This window comes from Salvia hispanica, chromosome 2, assembly GCF_029641045.1.
Source record: "Salvia hispanica isolate PSC_SH4W2 chromosome 2, Shi_PSC_v1, whole genome shotgun sequence".
NCBI classification, from domain to species: domain Eukaryota; kingdom Viridiplantae; phylum Streptophyta; class Magnoliopsida; order Lamiales; family Lamiaceae; genus Salvia; species Salvia hispanica.
In genome coordinates this window covers 44,879,730-44,899,590 of record NC_142693.1, presented here as the reverse complement: position 1 = coordinate 44,899,590, position 19,861 = coordinate 44,879,730, and the positions used below count along the sequence as shown (strand labels likewise).

Below are 19,861 nucleotides of genomic sequence, written 5' to 3'. Positions count from 1 at the left end.
AGGTCTAGTAGTGAAGTAGTCTCTTAGATCAAGTGTCGAGCAGTTAATTTCCTTTGCAACGTTCTCTTATAATTCCGCCTAGGTCTAGCTGTTAGCTTAGGAGTTTTAAAGATTCCCAAGTCAAGTTTAATTTGTTTTCCTCAACCCAAAAAATGCGTGGCAGCAGCCAATACCAAAAACGCACCCAAATTCTTGAACATGAGTATTATGCATCCTTCTCTGTGGGATCGATCCCTACTTCCCTATACTAGGTTTAGTAAAGTGGTTGAGGGTTTTTGAAAGAAGTGCTCTGTGTGTCCGATGACCGGGATTTCCTGCGACCAACGAGTTCCTAAACCGCGTGATTCAGTGGATTTGCTGGACCTAGGGAACCTGTTATTTCCTTTTGAACACACTGTATGCACAAGAGAGACCTTTCACACACCTCCGGACGCTCATGGATAAACTCCTCATCAGATTCTCCAAGTTCAGAATTGGGCCCAGGAGTAGGCTCGGCTTGTTCCTCGGTAGAGGGAACTTCGGTCACTGGGGATGGAGCTTTCCTTGACCGTTTTGACTGGGTCGCAGCTGCCTTTCCTTTCCTTGCCCTTTCCTTGGCCAGGCGACGATCCTCAGCCTCTTCAGCTTCTATCCCTCGGGCAGGGAACTCCTCTGTCTCAGAATAGACCAAGTCATCTACTTCGTCTAATAGACTTCTCCTGGCCATTCGCCTCTTTGCTCTCTCGTCCACCTTGGGTTCGTCTTCTTCCTGGTCGTCCACCAGGTCAACAATTAGATCTTGCCCTTCCTCGACGGGCGCTGGTACTCCAGTAATATCTGGATCTGTCATTTCCGAAAGCTTTCCCGAGGTTTCCCCCACATCATCCACCATCGGGGTTCCCCCCTTGATATAAACAGGGGTTTCCCCCTCCTCCATTGGTTCAGGGGTCGATCCCCTAAAATCCTTTGGGGTTTCATCCCCCGTTTCCATAGGGGTTTCCCCCTCAGCCGTCATTTCTAGAACAGGGGTTTCCCCCTCAGCAATCCTTTCCACAACAGGGGTTTCCCCCTCAACAAATTCTACCATAACAGGGGTTTCCCCCTCACCTTCCTCTCGAATAGGGGTTTCCCCCTCTTTCTCAACCTCAGAGTTAGGGTTTTCACTACCTTGTCCCTCGAACTCCACCTTCTTATCACCATCACTTAGCCCACCATCAGCAATCAGTTCATTCGTCGCCTCTTCCTTGTCCGCCTCCAGTGAAGCGGTTTCTGCTTGTTGGAAACCATCTGGTACCCTGGTTGAATCTTGAGGCCCCTCGTCGTGGAGAACTGCGTGTTGTGCCGTCGAATCCGCTGGGATAGTCGGTGGTGGTATGGCCGCCGCGGATGTCATCAGGCTGGCGGAGAATGGAGCGTAAACTTTTTTCGCCTTCTCGACGCTTCCCAACTTTTGCGTCAATTCTGCCAATAGAACCGCGTCGTACGCCTCCGACTGCGAATTTCTGGTGGCCTGAGTTGGATCCATCACTGTAAATCTGAAATCCAAAGGAAAACTTGGTCGAAATCGGTTAGGGTTTGTATTTCTTGAGAGAGAAACAAAGTAGAGAGAAGGGAGAGAAAATGCAGTTCGTCGATTGGGATTATTGGAGAGAGAAACTGCCGGTTGGCCTTTTTGGTGAAAAGATGGTGTGGTTGTAGGCGTGATGTAAGCAACCGTACACCTCCCATAAATATCGGCCGATTTGAAATTAAAATTATCTCCGTCCCTCCTTAACTTCCTTCTCTAGACTCTCCTTCCCTAGCTGATTTCCCTAACCATGACTTTACACTTAAAAAGAAATTGAAGACGCCAGACTCCTAGGTCAAGGATAGAATATAAGACAACGGTTTTCCTACGGAGTCTGGTGCTTCGAAAATATTTTTGGAAGATTTAAATTTTATATACATTTTTTTGGATTTTCCTATGTTTAAAACGCAATTAAATTATTTACACATTCCCTTTGAGTATTCCCGAGATCCACTGGTTCAGTGTATATATTTAAAATGTCAACCAATTTACCTGACTCAGGAATTCTTCGAGAATACCTCCTTGTCTGACTAGGTGATAATAGGGAGTGCGTGTAGTGACACTTCCTCCACTACACACAACTCAGAATTTTGTCATGCCATAACTTTGTCCTTTTCTTATACCACATAACAGACTCATAAGACTCCAGCTTTAGTTCCTCCAGTTCTTGTAACTGTAACTTTCTTTCTTCTTCACAAGCCGAAGGCTTCATACTCATCTCCTTGACTGCCCAGTACGCCCTGTGCTCTATACCCACGGGCAAGTGGCACATTTTGCCAAACACCAGCCTATAAGGCGACATTCCGATAGGAGTCTTGAAAGCAGTTCTGTAGGCCCATAATGCATCACCAAGCCTCTTACTCTAGTCTTTCCTTGACGGATTAACTGTCTTCTCCAATATTGCCTTGATCTCGCGAATAGAAATTTCTGCTTGGCCGTTTGACTGAGGGTTGTACGGGGTAGATACTCTATGGTGAACACCATATTTCTTCATCAGAGCCTTGATGGTGCGATTACAGAAATGTGTTCCCTAATATGAGACGATGGCTCGGGGAACTCCGTATCTGTTAAAGATATTGGCCTTCAGAAATTTTGCCACCTCCTTCGATTCACATGTCGTGGTGGCCTTAGCTTCTATCCATTTAGACACATAGTCTACTGCAACCAATATATATGTATTCCCATAGGATGATGGAAACGGTCCCATGAAGTCCATCCCCCATACGTCGAAGATTTCACAGACAATCACCGGGACCTGGGGCATCTCGTCCCTCCTTGAAATTCCCCCTGTCTGTTGGCACCTCTCGCAATACTGACAAAACTCGAAGGCATCTTTATTAAGCGTCGGCCAGTAGAATCCATTATCTAGTACCTTCCTCGCTATTTTCCTTGGTCCAAAGTGGCCTCCACATGCCAAAGTGTGGCAATGATTCAGCACATCTCTTTGTTCCCATTCGGGAATGCAGCGTCTAATCACTTGATCCGAGCAAATCTTCCATAAGTAAGGATCATCCCAAAAGTAATATTTGGCTTCACTTTTAATTTTCATCTTCTGGGCCCGGGAAACTTCGTCTGAACTTGGCACCTCTCCCGTGACCAAGTAGTTTGCTAAGTCAGCAAACCATGATTCTGCGTTTAGTGTTCGTTTCCCTTTGTCGGATTCTCCTAGATCGGTTAATGCCAATACTGCCTCCCAACTGATTGGTCTAGGAAAATGCCCTAGATGATACAAATGCTCTTCAAGAAAAGCATCGGGTATGGCCTCTTCCGTTTCCCCTTGAAAAATTCAGCTCATGTGATCGGCTACTCTATTCTCTGTTCCTCTTTTGTCTCTCACTTCCCAATCAAACTCCTGCAAAAGCAACACCCAACGGATTAACCTCGGCTTAGACTCCTTCTAAGCCAGTAAGTACTTTATTACTGCGTGATCGGTGAAAACTATAACCCTCGACCCAAGCAGATAGGGTCGGAATTTCTCGAATGAGTACACGACAGCCAACATTTCCTTCTCCGTGGTATCATAGTTCTTCTGAGCTTGATTTAGAGTCTTGGATGCATAGAAGATCACATAACTTTTCCCATCTATCTTCTGTCCTAGGACAGCTCCCACAGCGAAATCACTCGCGTCGCACATTATCTCAAAAGGATGATTCCAGTCTGGCGCCCTGATTATTGGTGCTGACACGAGTCTGTCCTTAAGCAATTGAAAGGCCTTCTTGCATCCTTCGTCAAAGACGAATTCCACATCGTTGTGCAACAAATGAGTGAATGGTTGCGCGATCTTCGCGAAATCCCTGATAAACCTCCTATAAAATCCCGCGTGACCCAGGAAGCCTCTAACTTCTTTTTGGTTCGAGGGGTAAGGTAACTTTGATATCACATCTACCTTTGCCTTGTCTACCTGTATTCCTCTTTCAGAAACCACGTGACCCAGGACAATACCTTCATTCACCATGAAGTGACATTTTTCGAAATTCAAAACTAGGTGCTTCTCCTGGCATCTTTTCAATACTAGGTCAAGGCTGGCCAAACAAGTGTCGAATGAATCCCCATATACGGTAAAATCATCCATGAATATCTCAATGCATACTTCAAGCAAATCCGAAAAAATACTCATCATACACCGCCGGAACGTTCCTGGTGCGTTACACAACCCAAACGGCATTCTTCGGTATGCATACGTACCAAAAGTGCACGTGAATGTGGTCTTCCCTTGATCTTCGGGGTTAACGTAGATTTGGAAATAGCCACTGTATCCATCAAGGAAGCTAAAATACTGTTTGCCAGCCAACCTTTCTAACATCTGATTAATGAAAGGTAGGGGAAAGTGATCCTTCTTCGTGGCCTCATTTAGCTTCCTGTAGTCGATGCACATCCTCCACCCCATCACCAGCTTAGTGGGCACCAACCCGTTCTTTTCACTCTTGACAACCTGTATTCCAGACTTAGCAGTGCGCAAGAATGGTCTCCCTAAAAGCATGCCACTAGACTCAGCAGACTCATTATCATTCATTTTGATAACATAGAAATCAGCAGGATATAGAAAATCATGCACCTTAACTATGACATTTTCTAACACCCCTTCAGGACAAATGCAAGTTCTATCTGCTAACTGGATTACCACCTTGGTAGCGACCATCCTAACTCCTGTCAGTTTCTTGTAGATTGAAAGTGGTAAAACATTTATAGACGCCCCTAGATCACACATAGCATGCTCGAATCTGATATCCCCTAGAGAAATGGGTAATGTGAACATACCTGGGTCTGTGCATTTCGAAGGCATCCTTCTCTTTTGTATCACAGCAGACAAGTTCTCCCCGATCACAATCTTCCCGTCTGGCTTGGTCTTCCCTGCTATGAATTCCTTGATGAACTTGCTAAAGGCAGGCATCTTCAGGGCTTGCAAGAAGGGCAGGTTGATTTCCAGCTTGCTAAAAATCTCCATGAGGTCCTCTGTATCATCCTTCTTTTTCTTGGCTTCCCCTCGGTATGGAAACGGCTTTGCTCGCTTCACCGCATTTGTGGAACTCCCAGCTGGGGTTTCGCCACCTTCACTACTTCCTTCCTTACTTATTAACTCAGGCTCTAGATCTAGGAAAAATGGATCAGCTGCTCGAGGTAAAGATTCCTCTAAATCTCCCTTCTGGAGGTCATCCTGAACATGAACTTCTCTGGGTCTAGGGCTATCCCCTTGAAACACTTGACTTTCCTTCCCCTTACTTTCCTGTGCGGGTACTTCTTCGTCGATCTCCAGCGTCGGTCCTTCATAGCCCCTCCCGGATCTCAAGGTAATGTGACTAATATTTGCTCGGTCGGGTAGCTTGACCGTGGTAGGAAGTTTTCCTTCGTTTCCCCGCATCTCATTCAAAGAAAGCGCGATCTGGGACAGCTGTTTCGCCATCATGTCCATGGCTGCTTTGTGTTCCGACTGAGCGTCTTGCAATTTGTGCACCACGTCGTTGTTGGAGTGCAAGTTATTCTACATGAACTGCTGTGAATTCACTAGGTCGTGGACCATGTCATCCAAACTCCTTTGTGGCCTGGAGTTGAATTGATTAGAATTTGATCCTTGACCTTGGTTCTGTCCTTGGGTTTGCCGATAGTTCCCTTGATTTCCTTGGTGGTTATTGTACTGGTTGCTAGACCCTTGATTCCCTTGGTGATTTGGTTGGAAACTCTGATAGTTTCCTTGGTTATTCCTCTGGTGAGGTGGCACATAGGAGCTCCCTAGATTGTTCTGATTCCTACTTCCCCAATTAGTATGGTCCTGATTCCTGTATCCCAATTGCAGTTGCCCCTCTTGATTCCTCCCTGACCAGTTGGACTGCCTCTCTGGAGGGTGTGCATAATTTGTGAGCTGCAGTGGGGGCGGCTGATTTTGATCATTGTCAGTCCATCTAAAATTGGGGTGAGTCCTCTATGGGGCCTCCCTTTGCCTTCCTTGGTTCCAACTTCCATCCGGGTTCCAGCTTCCCATCGAATTTGCCTGGGCTTGGCACTCCCCTTCACAAGGTTGACTGTAATAAGGTTGAAGTTGCCTTTCCTCTGGACCAAGGGGTTTCTCATTTTCCGATGGAGCATGAGGGTTATACTTCTCAATAGCATTCAACAGTGCTTTCTCCAATTTATCTATCATGTCCTCCACTTTCTTGTCATCTTGCTCTGTTACTACATTGACCGATCCCCTTCTCAAAATGCTCCGCGGGTTATCATAGGCCTTTTTCGCCTCGATCAATCTTCCCAAAGTTTCTCTGGCTTCACTTGCTTTATTCTTGGTAAAATTTCCCCCGCTCGAGGAATTCATCAAATCTTTTGATTCAGGGTTTGCACCTTCGTACAACAGATAGTAAGTCTCTGCCTCAATCATCCTATGGTTCGGACAAGCATCCAACAGTCCCTTGAACCGGGACCAATTAGAGCTCAGAGACTCATCATATTCTTGCTTGCACTCCTGGATCTCCTTCTTCAAAGCGTTCGTCTTGTTGGACGGAAAAAAATAATCCAAGAACTCCAGTTTGAAATCCTTCCATGTGTTGATCGAGTCTGGTGGGAGTCTCAGCAGCCAAGTATTAGCCTCCCCTTTAAGGGCAAACGGGACTGCACACAGACGGTAGTCCTCCTCAGTCGCCTCGTTGGGTCGCTTTTGAATGCTGCACAACTTACTGAACTCGTTTAGGAATTCGTAAGGACATTCATTCCTTCGTCCAGAGAATGTGGGCAAAACCCCGAGCACATTTTTCTTGATATCGATAGACCTCCGGCGCGGGTTCGAGACTATGGCATGGGTGGGCTCACCGTCTAGATGCGCGATGAGTGAACCTATCTCCGGATCGGGATCCACTAAATATGCCATATTTGCGTCTTCCTCACCCTCGGTTTCGGAATGCTCTATTTCTGTGGATGACTTCGGGTCCTCTTCTCCCGAGGAATCCCACTCCTTTTCACTCTCTGATTCGAACGGAAATGGGTCTACTGTCCTTAACCCTGATCTGGTGGTGACAGTGGACGTAGACTCCTTGACCTGCCACTTGTACCGGGCGTTTCCTGACCCAGATGAACTAGCCCAACTTCCAGAATGGAAGCCCGTATTCATAAACTTTCAAGAAAAACAAAATACCAGAAATTAAACTATTTAAACCAAATCATCAAACGCATAAACAATTAACGCCATCCATCCCCGGCAACGGCGCCATTTGAAGTGTGTTTTCTGGTTAGACTGTGTGCACAGTAAGGAATAACAAGCTTCCTGGGTCCAGCGAATCCACTAGATCACGGCGTCTAGGAACTCACGGAACGTTGGAAGATCTCGGTCGTCGGACACACATAATACCTCTTCAAAACCCTCAACCACATATACTAAAATTAGCACAAGGAAGTAGAGATCGATCCCACAGAGATGAATGCGTAATAAACATGTTCAAGGACTCGGAAACTATTTTTGGGTTGGCTGCTGCCACGCAATTTGGGTTGAGGAAATTAAACTAGACTTGGTAACTGAGATATGCTATTCTGACAACTGGATCGAAAGAACTACTTCCTAAATTTACCTAGACCTGGGAAAACAACTGACGGTGGGGACCATTTGCTGAAAAGGTAAAGTACGGATGAAAAACTGGAAAACAACTAACTAAAATACTACTCCCTCCGTCCCGGCTAAGATGACACATTGCTTAGCCGGCACGGGATTTTAGGAGTTATTAGTTAAAGTGTTTAATTGGAGAGAGAGAAGATGAGTGTATGTATTAAAGTAGAGAGATGAAGATAGATGGATATTTTAATAGGAGTGAGAAAAAATGGTTGAGTGTATTAATTGGAGAGAGAAAGTTACCAAAAAAGGAAATGTGTCATCTTAGTTGGGACAAACTAAAAAGGAAAATGTGTCATCTTAAGTGGGACGGAGGGAGTAACTAACAGCGACATCATCTTCTCCAACAATTTGCATAAAAGAAAACAGTAAAAACAGAGGTAGGACGTGAATCGAAACGAATCGGGCTGAATTTAAAGCAATAAAACGAAGAACAGTTAAAACTAAGGCAGATCTACGGCTACTAGACGAAGTAAAATTTAAAGAGAGCAGAAAGTTCAAAATCCATGCACAACTCGGTTTCCCTTGTTCAGATCCACACTTCGGATGCTAAATCCACTCCGGATCCAAGCATTCGAAACAAACTCCGACCAAAATTATATCCATAACTAAAGATTCGCCGATCCACCATACATCAACAACAACAGCACAGATCCACAACCTATTTCCCAGATCAAGCACAAAAACATCCAAAACAGAGAATAACATTCAACTTCTGAAATAAAACCTCAAAAACACGGAATCAACGTAAATCAACACAAAATAAACACCATCATGAAGTAAACTAAATGCATAGATAACGGTAAGTAGCAAACAACCAATCAACTTCAGAAACGTTGAAGTTCGACGGAATAATAGTGCAAAAACTGAATGTAAACTGATTGTATCTTCGCCCTCCGTGAGGACGGTGTTACCACTGACTTTTTCCGATGATGAAACCCCTAACTACCCCAGAATTCCCATTTTCCCCAAGTGTGTGTGAGTGTGTGAGCTGAGAGCAAAATCATGTATATTTCGTGCGCTGCATGCTCCTCTTTATATAGGCATGGAAGTAGGTCCAGCAGGGTGTGAATAGTCTGCGTTACCCTCAGCTTGGACTTCCTTCGTCTAGCCCTTTTTTTTCTCTTAAATTTTGTTCACTTCCCTTCGCTTTCCTTCGCCGGTCCACTGCCTTGAGCTCTTCCTGGACCTAGCGATTTCGTTCACACACCTGGCTTAAAAATTGTGTTAGACCCAGTAAAAAGGTGATTTTTCACCACATAACCGATGCCTGAAATTAACCTTATCAATGTGTTAGGATTTAAGTTATATTTGAAGTTGGAAATGAATCAAATTCAAGACAGACTACATTGCGTTTGGCGTGACTTTCACATGACTAGGTGGCTAATAGGCCAATTCTACCACGCCTGGTGTTAAATTCTATCCTCTCAAGTCACTAACCTAGTAAAAGTTTTGGTCGTACATAGTTTTCGTAAAATGGTCATAACTTTTTCTATCGTCTCCAGTTGAGACGTGCATGCAAAGTCTTTAAGAGCATTTGGATATCATCTTTCTAAGCTGACCTTCGTCCATATTGTTTTCAGTTACTACTTACAAAAGCAAACTTACAACATAATGAGTTTATAAAATACGTAAAAGGGTATAAAAACTAAGGGGAAATACCATGCAAAATGTGATTTTCATTAAGAGGTCATCAATAAGGATTTTGCATGCTTTAAAGATCTAGATTTGGCTTGTTTTGGATATTATGCATGTGATTTATGTTGCTAAATTGTACTCCCTTCATCCAAATATTTCATTTACTTTGGTCAATTCTATGTGATAATGTGGTTGCTTCACCAACAACATATGTATGAACTAATGGTACGTGAGTGAATCGAGAGATAATCCACATATTAGATCGAAATTGATATAGTTAATATCTCTAAAGAAAAAACTTAAGAGCGAGAACTTTTTAAGGGTCTTATATAATATGTTTGGTGTTACCTGCTTTTGATTGACGACCTTAAGTTTGTTGGTTTCTGGAATTATAGTCGGGCGTAAAACAACCCAAGAAGAAATGCAAATGGAAAACTAAAATTACAACTTGAAAATCGAAAGAATTAGCCGAGTCGAGGAGGCCTCTTTCTGCAAGACGAGATATGCCCCATTAGTGCTCTTCGGATTGGCGTTTCGTCCCCAAAGATAAAACGGCTACGTCTCTGGTGAAGCAGCACCGCTATCAGTAAAGCTACGGCGAACTGGATGGAGGAGAGGCCAGGGCTTTCGACAGAAAAACAATGCAGAGGGAGAAGAGAGTGTATGATGCAGATTCTAGTTTCTAGAATGCGGGTCAACGCTGTCATCAATGCTAGACCGTAACGGTCGAGCATTATAAGCTTAGAGCTAGAGAGGTTGAGTCTAGACGCTTCTAGATTCGACGCTTCTAGATTCGATCATGACGTGGACTTCACGTGTCAGCCACGTTGGCTTACCGCGTCATACTGACGAGGTGTCATCCCGCTTGGCTCGCTGACGTGGAAACGATGGTGGTCTAAAAAGAACTAGACCCACTAGGCCACCCAAAGACCAATTTCCAAGTCCAAGTCCAAGGACACTGGCGCGGGCGCGTGCTCGGGCTCGAGGCTCGCGGCTCGTGGCGGGGCGGGCGGCGTGCGCGTGTGGGCTCTTACAGCCCATCTTAGTCCACTATAATTATTACATGTAATAATCCTTCTTATTAAATACCAGTTTAACAAGGTTGTAACTTCCAATGTGTGATAATTAACTCTCTTAATTAATTCCTAAGCTTCTCTCACAGCTCATTTAAGTTTGCAATTTTGCACAACTTTAATCCATTATTTCTCACTCACCGGGAATCGGATTTGAGAAAATGAATATACCACGGTCATCTACTCCGAACGTAGATCGACACTATATTATTTAATTTCACAAAAAAATTAAATATCTCGTTGATATTATAATTGGTCAAAGTCCATTGACCGGCATAGATTCCAACAAAGTTAAGTAATCTACTTCCTCTATCGATCTAAAAGTTTTTAATTTATTTTTACTTCATTCATCACTTCATTCATCTTCCATGGGAACTCTAGATACGAGAATATTTGTGTGACTCACTTTAGTAACTTGATGTACTCCCCCGTCTCCTAAAAAATAAATTTATTTTTTTTAGGTCCCCTAAAAATATAAACTTTTTTTTTAGAAAATTTCTTTATCTCTAATGAGACGAGACTCATTTGTGATCCACTATCACTCTTTTCTTTCTAATTTTCTTAATTAACCAATTTTACATAAAAAAAAACCCGTTACGTTTCAAATATTTCTATTTTTAGGGGGCAGAGTGATTTTTTTTTGCTATTAACCATTACAAATAGTCCTTTTTTTTTTATTATTTCAGAAATAAATCTCATTTTTTTTATGAATAATACTTTAATTTATTTTAACTATCTCTCTTAATTTAACAGTTTTGCATTATAAATTGATATTGTCCATCTTTACTTTGTCTATGATTTTTCATTAAAAATTAGTAATTCCTCTGTCCCAATTATATTAGTACAAAATTTTTAGACATAGAGAATAAGAAATTGTCTGAATTAATTAAATAAAGAGAATAAAATATACGAGAAAAGAAAGAGTAATGTTGGTGTTTAAATAAAATAAGAGTTAATTTTTTTTTGAAAACAGAAATAATTCATTTTATTTTGGACATTTAGAAAAGCAATAATACTAAAGTTAGGATAGTACTTATAAGAGCATCTCCAAGGGGAGAGGTAAATGAAGGGGTATAGTCATATAACTACCATATTTACCTTTTCTTTATGAAAAATCATTCTCCAAGGGGAGAGGTATTTGAGAAGGTATTATACCTTTTCCCATTTTGAAGAGGTATCTTTACCTCTCTATTGATGGAGAGGTAAAATCATATAACCACCATATTTACCTTCTTTTCATAAAAAATCATTCTTGAAGGGGGTAGGTATTTGAGAAGGTATTACACTTTATGTTTTTTAATGCATCTTGTACTATTATTTTATTTTTTTAAAATGATATATATTTCTATATATCTTTTATCCTTAGAGTTGATTGCTTTTTAGAAAGGTATATTGCACTTTTTGGGAAGGTATAAGCATGATATACCCTTTTCATTTACCTTCTTCCCTTGGAGTTACTCTAATTGAAAGTTTAGTTTGACTATGGAGACTGAATGGAAAGAAAAACAAGTTAGCGTCGGGAATGAAGAGGAAGACGAAGCTACCAAGAAATCCCACCTTCTTTGATAATCTCCTATTCACTCTTCGAATCTTCGTTTCCCCTTCGATTTCTCATCCATTCGCTTCCTCTATCTATTTATTTATTTATGTGTAGAAATATTTGCCTATGATCTGATACGAGATGAAACTCCGCTTTTTTCTGGTTTCGTTGTTTGATTTATTTTTGTTGTACCACTCCGCGCTTGCTTCTCCCAACTATCCATGGGGAGTCAATCGATATGGCGCTGCTTTCCAAGCTGCCGGCCGCCGTGTTTTGATGTCCGATGCTACCAAGTGAGTTTTTTTCCTTTTCTTAAGAAGAAATTAATTTTACTACTCTTTTGTTCCATTGATCTCTCCCGTTTAGTTGTAGTTGTATTTACAAGGAATTAGGCAGTCTGAGATTCGATTTTTGTTTTGAAAACTTACATTTTGCTGATAATTTCTGGGAAATTCAATTATTCATTCTCGTTTTTTTTTTTTTTTTTTTTTTTAATTTTTTTATTTTTTATTTTCTGGCTCAGTGTGCCTGATACTGCACTAGTGGCTGCCTTGGATGGTACTATTTATCTATTGGATGTTGGTTCCCTGAAACCCCTGTGGTCATTTTCGTCAGGCCCAAATATCTACTCATCATATCAGGCTCCGGTTAATCATAAGGAAAATGCATCTGGAATTGAAAGTAGTTACTTTATTGATTGTGGAGATGATTGGGAATTATACGCTCACAACAGCCTTGGCAAACTGGTATTTATCTATTTTTCCACATTCTTCATATCTATTCGTTAGAATAGCTGGAACTTTTATGCATTACTTTGCTGCAAGGTTAAACATACTACTTAGTGCTGTCAGTGAACCGAGCCCAGTTGAACAGTGAATAGCTCAAAAACAGTTCCTTTCAGTTTGACAACCAAGCTAGAGCTTGTTCACTTTAAATATATTTAGCTTGCTAGACATTGAGCTTGATTCTTAACCAGATCGTTAATCATCTTAGATCAGCCCTGTCTTAGACTTATATCACTAAGTATATTTGTATAATGGAAATCTTTACCATGCCAAATCATTAGTAGCTTAGGTTTTGAAGTTTGTGCGTTTACATTTCACTTTAAAGATTGAAAAGTCTGGGTCAATATTTTGTGTCACTTAAAACTGAATTCTAGGCACAGGAAACTCCATGGACATCAATGTAATTCAATAATCGAAATTTGTATCTTTATATCGGTAGGGAGATACTATCATACTAGTCTGACTTATAATGATCAATATTGAAGTTGAGTTAAATTTTGTTTACTTGAATTGCTGGCATTAATGGTCTTCCTCTTATGCTGTTTAGTTGACTCTCTAACATTTCAATGATGTACGACTACCGTATTGATTCACTATAGTTCCTCCGTCCCACTATAGGTGATGGATTTCTTTTGGGCACAAGATTTGAGAAAATGATATTTATTAAGTGGAGAGAGAATAAGTATGAGAGAGAATAGAGTAGAGAAAGAAAAAAGTGAATAAAGTAGGGGAGAGAATAAATTAGTGAAATTAAATGGGTTGCTTTTTTGCCAAAATGGAAATTGATCACTACATGGAACAACCAAAAATGGGATATGAATCACTAGCGGTGGGACAGAGGGAGAGTATTAAACTTCTGGGATAAAAAGCACAGAGAAATCGAATGATTCAGTTCCTTCATGTATTTGACCCCTTGACTTAAAAGCTATAGTGGACTACCTCTCATAAAAAAAGAAGAAAATCCTTTCGTTTATATACTACCTCAGTCTTTGAAAAATGAAACTTTTAAAACGACACGAGTTTTAATGCACAATTGGTAAAGTAAGAGAAAAAAATTGGTAAAGTAAGAAAGATGAAAAGAAAAATGGGTAAAGTAGAGAGATGAAGAGTAAAAGTAGTAGAAATAGTGTTAGTGGATTGTGAGGTCCATGTCCTAAAATAGAAAGTTTCTATTTTTAAAGGATGGCCCAAAATGGAATAGTTTCTTATTTTGTCTATACTCTATAATGTCTATCTAAGCCCAAATATTGTAAAATGTGTATTTTAAAGGAATCATGACTATGATGTTGATAAGCATGTAAGATATGGAGCCCTAACTTAACCCAAACTCATGATTAGGAAGCTCTAACATACCCAAAATCATGGTCAAAGGTGAATGTTTGACTCTCACGTATATGTTCTTCCACATTTTCATGTGCAACAGGTGTGGGATTTGTATAAGATGTCTCCTTACATGAAAAATAGAAATTTATCTTGATTTTACTCATTGAGGAGAATACCAAACTATCTAAATTGGGGTATGACCCATCATTTATATGTGCCCATATTTCAATTCAATTACATAATCCGACAACAAAAAAGTCCTAGAGGATGACCCATACATGTAAACGATTGTAGTCTCACAATTTTCATTTTATCTATGAATTTTGTAAATTAGCTTTAGTAGTAGCAACAATAGTGTTTTGTTGAAAATATTTAGCCACTGAAACTTATATGGTCTTGCATTTAAATGGTATCTAACAAAATATTATCATCCCAAGGAAGTTTTTATTAAAAACTAAATGTTGTTTAGCTATCAACAAAAAAAAAATGAAATCAAAATTGCATGTGAGTACTTGACTTCTTAATTTAATTGATGTATTGTGTTACTAAGTAAGTGACGTTACATTGTCTATTTTGTTTTCTTCATATCTTTAATCTTAATCCATGTCATTTATTTGTTTATATTTGAATGACTAAAGTCTATTTTTAGTCCCGAACACATGGTCGTTTTACAATTTTGGTCAAAAACATTATGTTTGTAGCTTCTAGTCCTCAACATAACGAATTGGTTCATTTTAGCCCAAAAAGTGACAAAGTTGTTAAATTTTAACGGCGAACTCAATTTTGACACAATTAGTTAATTAAATTAGTCATCGAGATTATATTTTTTGTTATATTGGTCCTCCACATTATAATTTTGTTTTTATTCATTAATTTTGCAAATATGTTGCAAAAATAAAAAAACTGAAATAATAGCAAAATTATAAAGTTTAGGATCAATTTGGCAAAAATTATATTGTTGAGTGTTGAAGACCAATTTAATTGACTAATTGGGTTAAAATTAAGATGACCGTTAAAATTTAACGGCTCTATCAACTTTGGGCTAAAATAGACCGATTCGTAATATTGAGCACCAAAAGCTATCAAAGATAATGTTTTGGGACCAAAATCGTAAAGTAACGATATGTTTAGAACAAAAAATGGACTTTAATATTTTAAAAACATTCTGCCTCTAAATGTCTATGTGATTTGCATATATTTTAGAAACTTATGAAGAGTCTTGAAGAGTATATAAGTTCTACTCCTCAAATAGCAGAGGATGGAGGAATCGTACTTGGTACCAAAAAGAGCTCCGCTTTTTTAGTTGATGCAAAGACTGGAAAGGTTATCCATGCATACAGAATGTCTGATTCTCCATCAACCACTAAGAGAAGTTTCAGTGAATTTCCTTATAATGCTACTGTCAATAAGCAGTACGAATCTGAGACGGAGTCCAATATAAAGACCAACGAGCTACCTCTTTACGTTACAAGGACAGATTACACATTGACGTCGTTTCTTCCAAATTCAGACAAAGTCCTATGGAACGTGACAGTAGCTGAAATTGGTGCTGCATTCCTTTGTCAAGATGGTGATAAGTCACTTACTGATACTCTTCCTGATGAGTCTTTGGAGCCTGATCTTCCTTATAAGATGCCATTACCGTGTCAGTCAAGGGCACATGTCTTTCGCTTTCGTAACGAGAATACGTTCGAAACCTTGTCCTTGGCTCATGGGCCGTCAAAGGCTCTTCATCATGATATGATGCTTCCAGCATCCACAGCTGATGTTCTTCCGTCACAGCCAAATGTTGAAAAAGTTCTGGAACTTCTTCCTGTGCAAAACAATGGGGGTGTATTTGTAGATGGACATGACAGTAAGGACATTGAGGATATTCTTCCTTCGGATGCATTCAATGAAAATGGTGGCATAAGTAGTGCGCATGATGTGGAGGTCCTTTCAGATTATGGATCTGTAACACCTCATCAGAAATTAAGCACATCCCAAGCTCTTATTTTTATCACTCTTGTAGTCTGTTTTGTCTACTACCAGTACCAGTACAGTGTGGTCTCTAGACCAAAAGCACTGGCTGTGCAGGCCACTGGTACGAGTTATACGAATGTACATTCAAAGAGGAAAAAATCTCGCAAAGCAGGAAAAAGCGGAAGTAATGATGGAAAACAAGATAAGGAAGACAATGAGGTTCAACACACACATATTGGGAGTGATAATAACTTTTGGATGAACCTCAACCGACCAATTTCTTGCAATGAAGATGGACGCATGGTTGGTAAATTATTTATTTCAAACAAAGAGATTGCAAAAGGTAGTAACGGCACCATTGTTCTTGAGGGGATTTATGAAGGCCGGCCAGTAGCCGTGAAGCGCCTTGTGAGAGCTTACAATGATATTGCCGTTAAAGAAATCCAAAATCTTATTGTGTCTGATCGTCATCCAAATATTGTTAGATGGTATGGAGTAGAGCAAGACCAAGATTTCGTGTATCTTGCGTTAGAACTCTGTTGTTGCAGCTTAAATGATCTTATTGTCATGCACTTAAAGTCCCCTACTCATCCAACTTTTAAGAAGAACTTGGCTTTTGAGGTTGCAGCAGAGTATTCAATCCGTCTGGATTATATGGATGACCTTATTCATGGGTTTAACTTGTGGAACTCAGATGGATATCCATCACCTTTATTGTTAAAACTGATGAGGTTATAACTATTCTGCTTTTTTAGTTTTTGGGGAAAAAGTCTCAGTAATACAATATACTTTTACAGAAAGCTGATTGTGTATGGGGATTCTTGCTTATTTTTTGTGACGCACATGTGAAATGCAGGGATATGATATCAGGAGTTTCCCATTTACATGAGTTGGGAATCGTTCATCGGGACCTGAAACCTCAAAATGTGTTGATATTAAATGAAAGATCTCTGTGTGCAAAGCTTTCAGACATGGGCATCAGCAAGCACCTTGTTGGAGACTTGTCAACCTTGAGTAATCACGGTACAGGTAAGAAGTGCTGTTAATTATTGACGGAGCCAGTTCATGTTTGTGAATTGCAGTGTAAAGTGAAGCGTTTCTTTTTCGGCACATGATTTTATGTAGTGTTGTTTTTTTTGTTGTGGAGAGATAATAAAGTCAAGATAGTGATGTTTCCTTTTTTGAAAACGTGTCACTTTGAATGGGACATCCCTCAAAAGGAAAACGAGTCACTTTGAAATGGCGGAGGCAGTAGTAAAGTGTAGTTACTAATAGAAAATGAATCTGTATAAATGCTAAGCTAGGTCATCATTGGCTAATATATGTGAAGATACTGTCAGTATTATGGGAATATCAGTTTTTCATTGATTCTGCTTCAGGCTGCGGAAGTTCCGGATGGCAAGCACCTGAGCTGCTTCTTCATGGGCGTCAAACACGAGCAGTCGATTTGTTTAGCCTCGGTTGTGTTTTCTTTTTCTGCATTACTGGTGGAAGACATCCCTTCGGGAGCCGCTTGGAACGCGATATGAACATTGCAAAAAATAAAGTTGATCTTTCCCTGCTGGATCATATCCCGGAAGCAGTTGATCTACTCTTGCAATTGCTAAATCCCAATTCTGAAATGAGGTAGATTTTCCATTCCCTCTTACTAATGGTAACTGCTCAATAGTGACTCTTACACATAATCTGAACTTTCAATTTTAAAGGCCAAAGGCGAGCGATGTTCTTAACCATCCCCTTTTTTGGAGCGCTGAGATGCGGCTTTCCTTTCTCCGTGACACGAGTGATAGGGTGGAACTGGAAGACAGAGAGGTTCAGTCAGATCTCTTGAAATCGTTAGAGAATATAGGACCTTTGGCTTTGGGTGGAAGATGGAATGAAAAGTTGGATCCTTCATTTCTTAATAATATCGGTCATTATAGGCGATACAGGTTTCATAGCGTTCGTGATTTGCTTCGAGTCATGCGTAACAAGCTGAGTCATTACAGGGAGATTCCTGCAGAAATTCAGGTAGTGCAGTGTGTTTGAAAGTTGCTACTTATTGGCTGAAACATTTATCAATGGTGTTGTGTTCATGACAGGAACTAATCGGAGCGGTACCTGAAGGATTCGATAGATATTTCAGGAGTCGGTTCCCAAAATTATTGATTGAAGTGTACAAAGTGATGAGCAAATACTGCAGCAAAGAAGATGGCTTTGCCAAGTACTTCAATGGAAGTGACTTCTAGTTGTTGTTTCTATTTTGTACATAGAAGAATATGATTGTGCATTGTGTGTTGTACATAACTTAGTAAATTCTTATTTTCTGGTGTCAATCCTCGGCGTTTACTAGTATTATTTAAATTCATTCTTTGGTTACTAAAGCAGATGGAACTTTAGAATTGTTATGACAAATAGGGCAATTGTGAATCGAGAAATAAAAGAACATAAATAGACAAATTTACATGGTTCACCAACGTTGTGTTGGTTATGTACATGGGCAAGAACGGAGAACAAATTGTATTATGACTGCGGTTTTCAGATACAGATTAGATCTGTCAGATCACAGAATTATGTACTCTACTCTCATACATATAGGCACACATGAGACAGATTGAGCCTATGAAACATAATCTTATCCCAATAGGAAACCTAATCCTATACAGATTCAAGGCATACTAATAAATCTCCACCTTGACTTGAATTCTCTCTTGCAGACACATCATCATAACACCTGACGAACAAACTTCTTCATTCTTGCCTCAAATTTGCCTTCCACGGACAACTAACAGCTCATGACATTAAGCAAGTCCAAACAGTGAACATATCAGCAGGATTATCAGCAGTATCTACTTTCTTAACCTCAATTCTCTTCTCATCTTTTAGAAAATGATACCTCACATCAATATGCTTAGTCATCTCATGATGGACTTGATCCTTGGCTAAACAAATAGCGCTCTGACTGTCACAGAACACAACAGCTTGATCTTGATGTAAACCAAGATCACCAACTAGCCCTTGCAACCCCTCTTTAGCAGCTTCTTTCAACGCCATATACTCTGCTTCAGTAGTAGACAAAGTAACTGCAGCCTGCAAAGTTGCTTTCCAACTAACAACAGAACCACCAAGAGTGAAAACATAATCGGTCATAGATCTTCTACTATTGACATCTCCAGTGTAGTCAGAATCAGAATAACTAGTTACTAAACAGTGAGTATCACCTCCATAAATGAGACCAACATCAGACGTACCTCTTAAGTAACGAAAGATCATCTTCACAGCCTGCCAGTGCTCCTTTCCAGGATGTCCCATGAACCTGCTAACAACGCTGACAGCATGCGCTATATCTGGTCTAGTACAGACCATGCCGTACATCAAACTCCTTACTGAATTAGAGTACGGGACTCGAGACATGTATCCTCAACTTCGAATTTCGGTGCAAGATCAGATGACAAATGAATGTTTGTGGCACTTGGAGTATCAATAGCCTTAGATGCAGACTTGCCAAATCTTCACAAAATCTTCTCAATGTAGCTCTTCTGTGACAGAAAAAGCTTCTTCTTTTCTCTATCTCTAGAAATCTCCATGCCCAAAATTTTCTTCGCAACACCCAAATCCTTCATATCAAACTCAGCACTAAGATGAGCTTTCAACTTCTGTACTTCAGACTTCGACTTCGCAGCTATGAGCATATCATCCACATATAGAACAAGATAGACCATAGAACCATCATCAACTTTGTTATGATACACACAACAATCATACGGAATCCTGCTGAATCCCAACTTGATCATGTAGCTGTCAAACTTCTTCTACCACTGCCTCAGAGACTGCTTTAGTCCATACAAGGACTTCTTCAACTTGCACACATAATCCTCCTTGCCCGGAACCACAATTCCCTCTGGCTGAGTCATGTAGATATCCTCCTCA

The 19,861-nt window shown here is 40.3% G+C and overlaps 1 protein-coding gene across 4 annotated transcripts; it reads left to right on the top strand.

Annotated features, from left to right (window-relative positions):
- Nucleotides 1-11,832: 11,832 nt before the first annotated feature.
- Nucleotides 11,833-18,267, top strand: LOC125200893 (serine/threonine-protein kinase/endoribonuclease IRE1a-like). Of its 4 annotated transcripts, none has more exons than XM_048098717.2 (7): nucleotides 11,833-12,175; nucleotides 12,406-12,628; nucleotides 15,194-16,683; nucleotides 16,809-16,981; nucleotides 17,332-17,578; nucleotides 17,659-17,962; nucleotides 18,034-18,267. In XM_048098717.2, exons 1-7 carry the CDS (start codon nucleotides 12,024-12,026, stop codon nucleotides 18,178-18,180), a joined length of 2,736 nt encoding a protein of 911 aa, XP_047954674.1. In that variant the 5' UTR covers nucleotides 11,833-12,023; the 3' UTR covers nucleotides 18,181-18,267. The 4 variants fall into 4 exon arrangements, with proteins under 4 accessions (XP_047954674.1, XP_047954675.1, XP_088921710.1 ...); XM_048098718.2 differs by having other exon boundaries at nucleotides 12,038-12,175; nucleotides 12,498-12,628; XM_089065584.1 differs by lacking the exon at nucleotides 11,833-12,175 and having other exon boundaries at nucleotides 12,500-12,628; nucleotides 15,243-16,683.
- The last annotated feature ends 1,594 nt before the right edge of the window (nucleotides 18,268-19,861 follow it).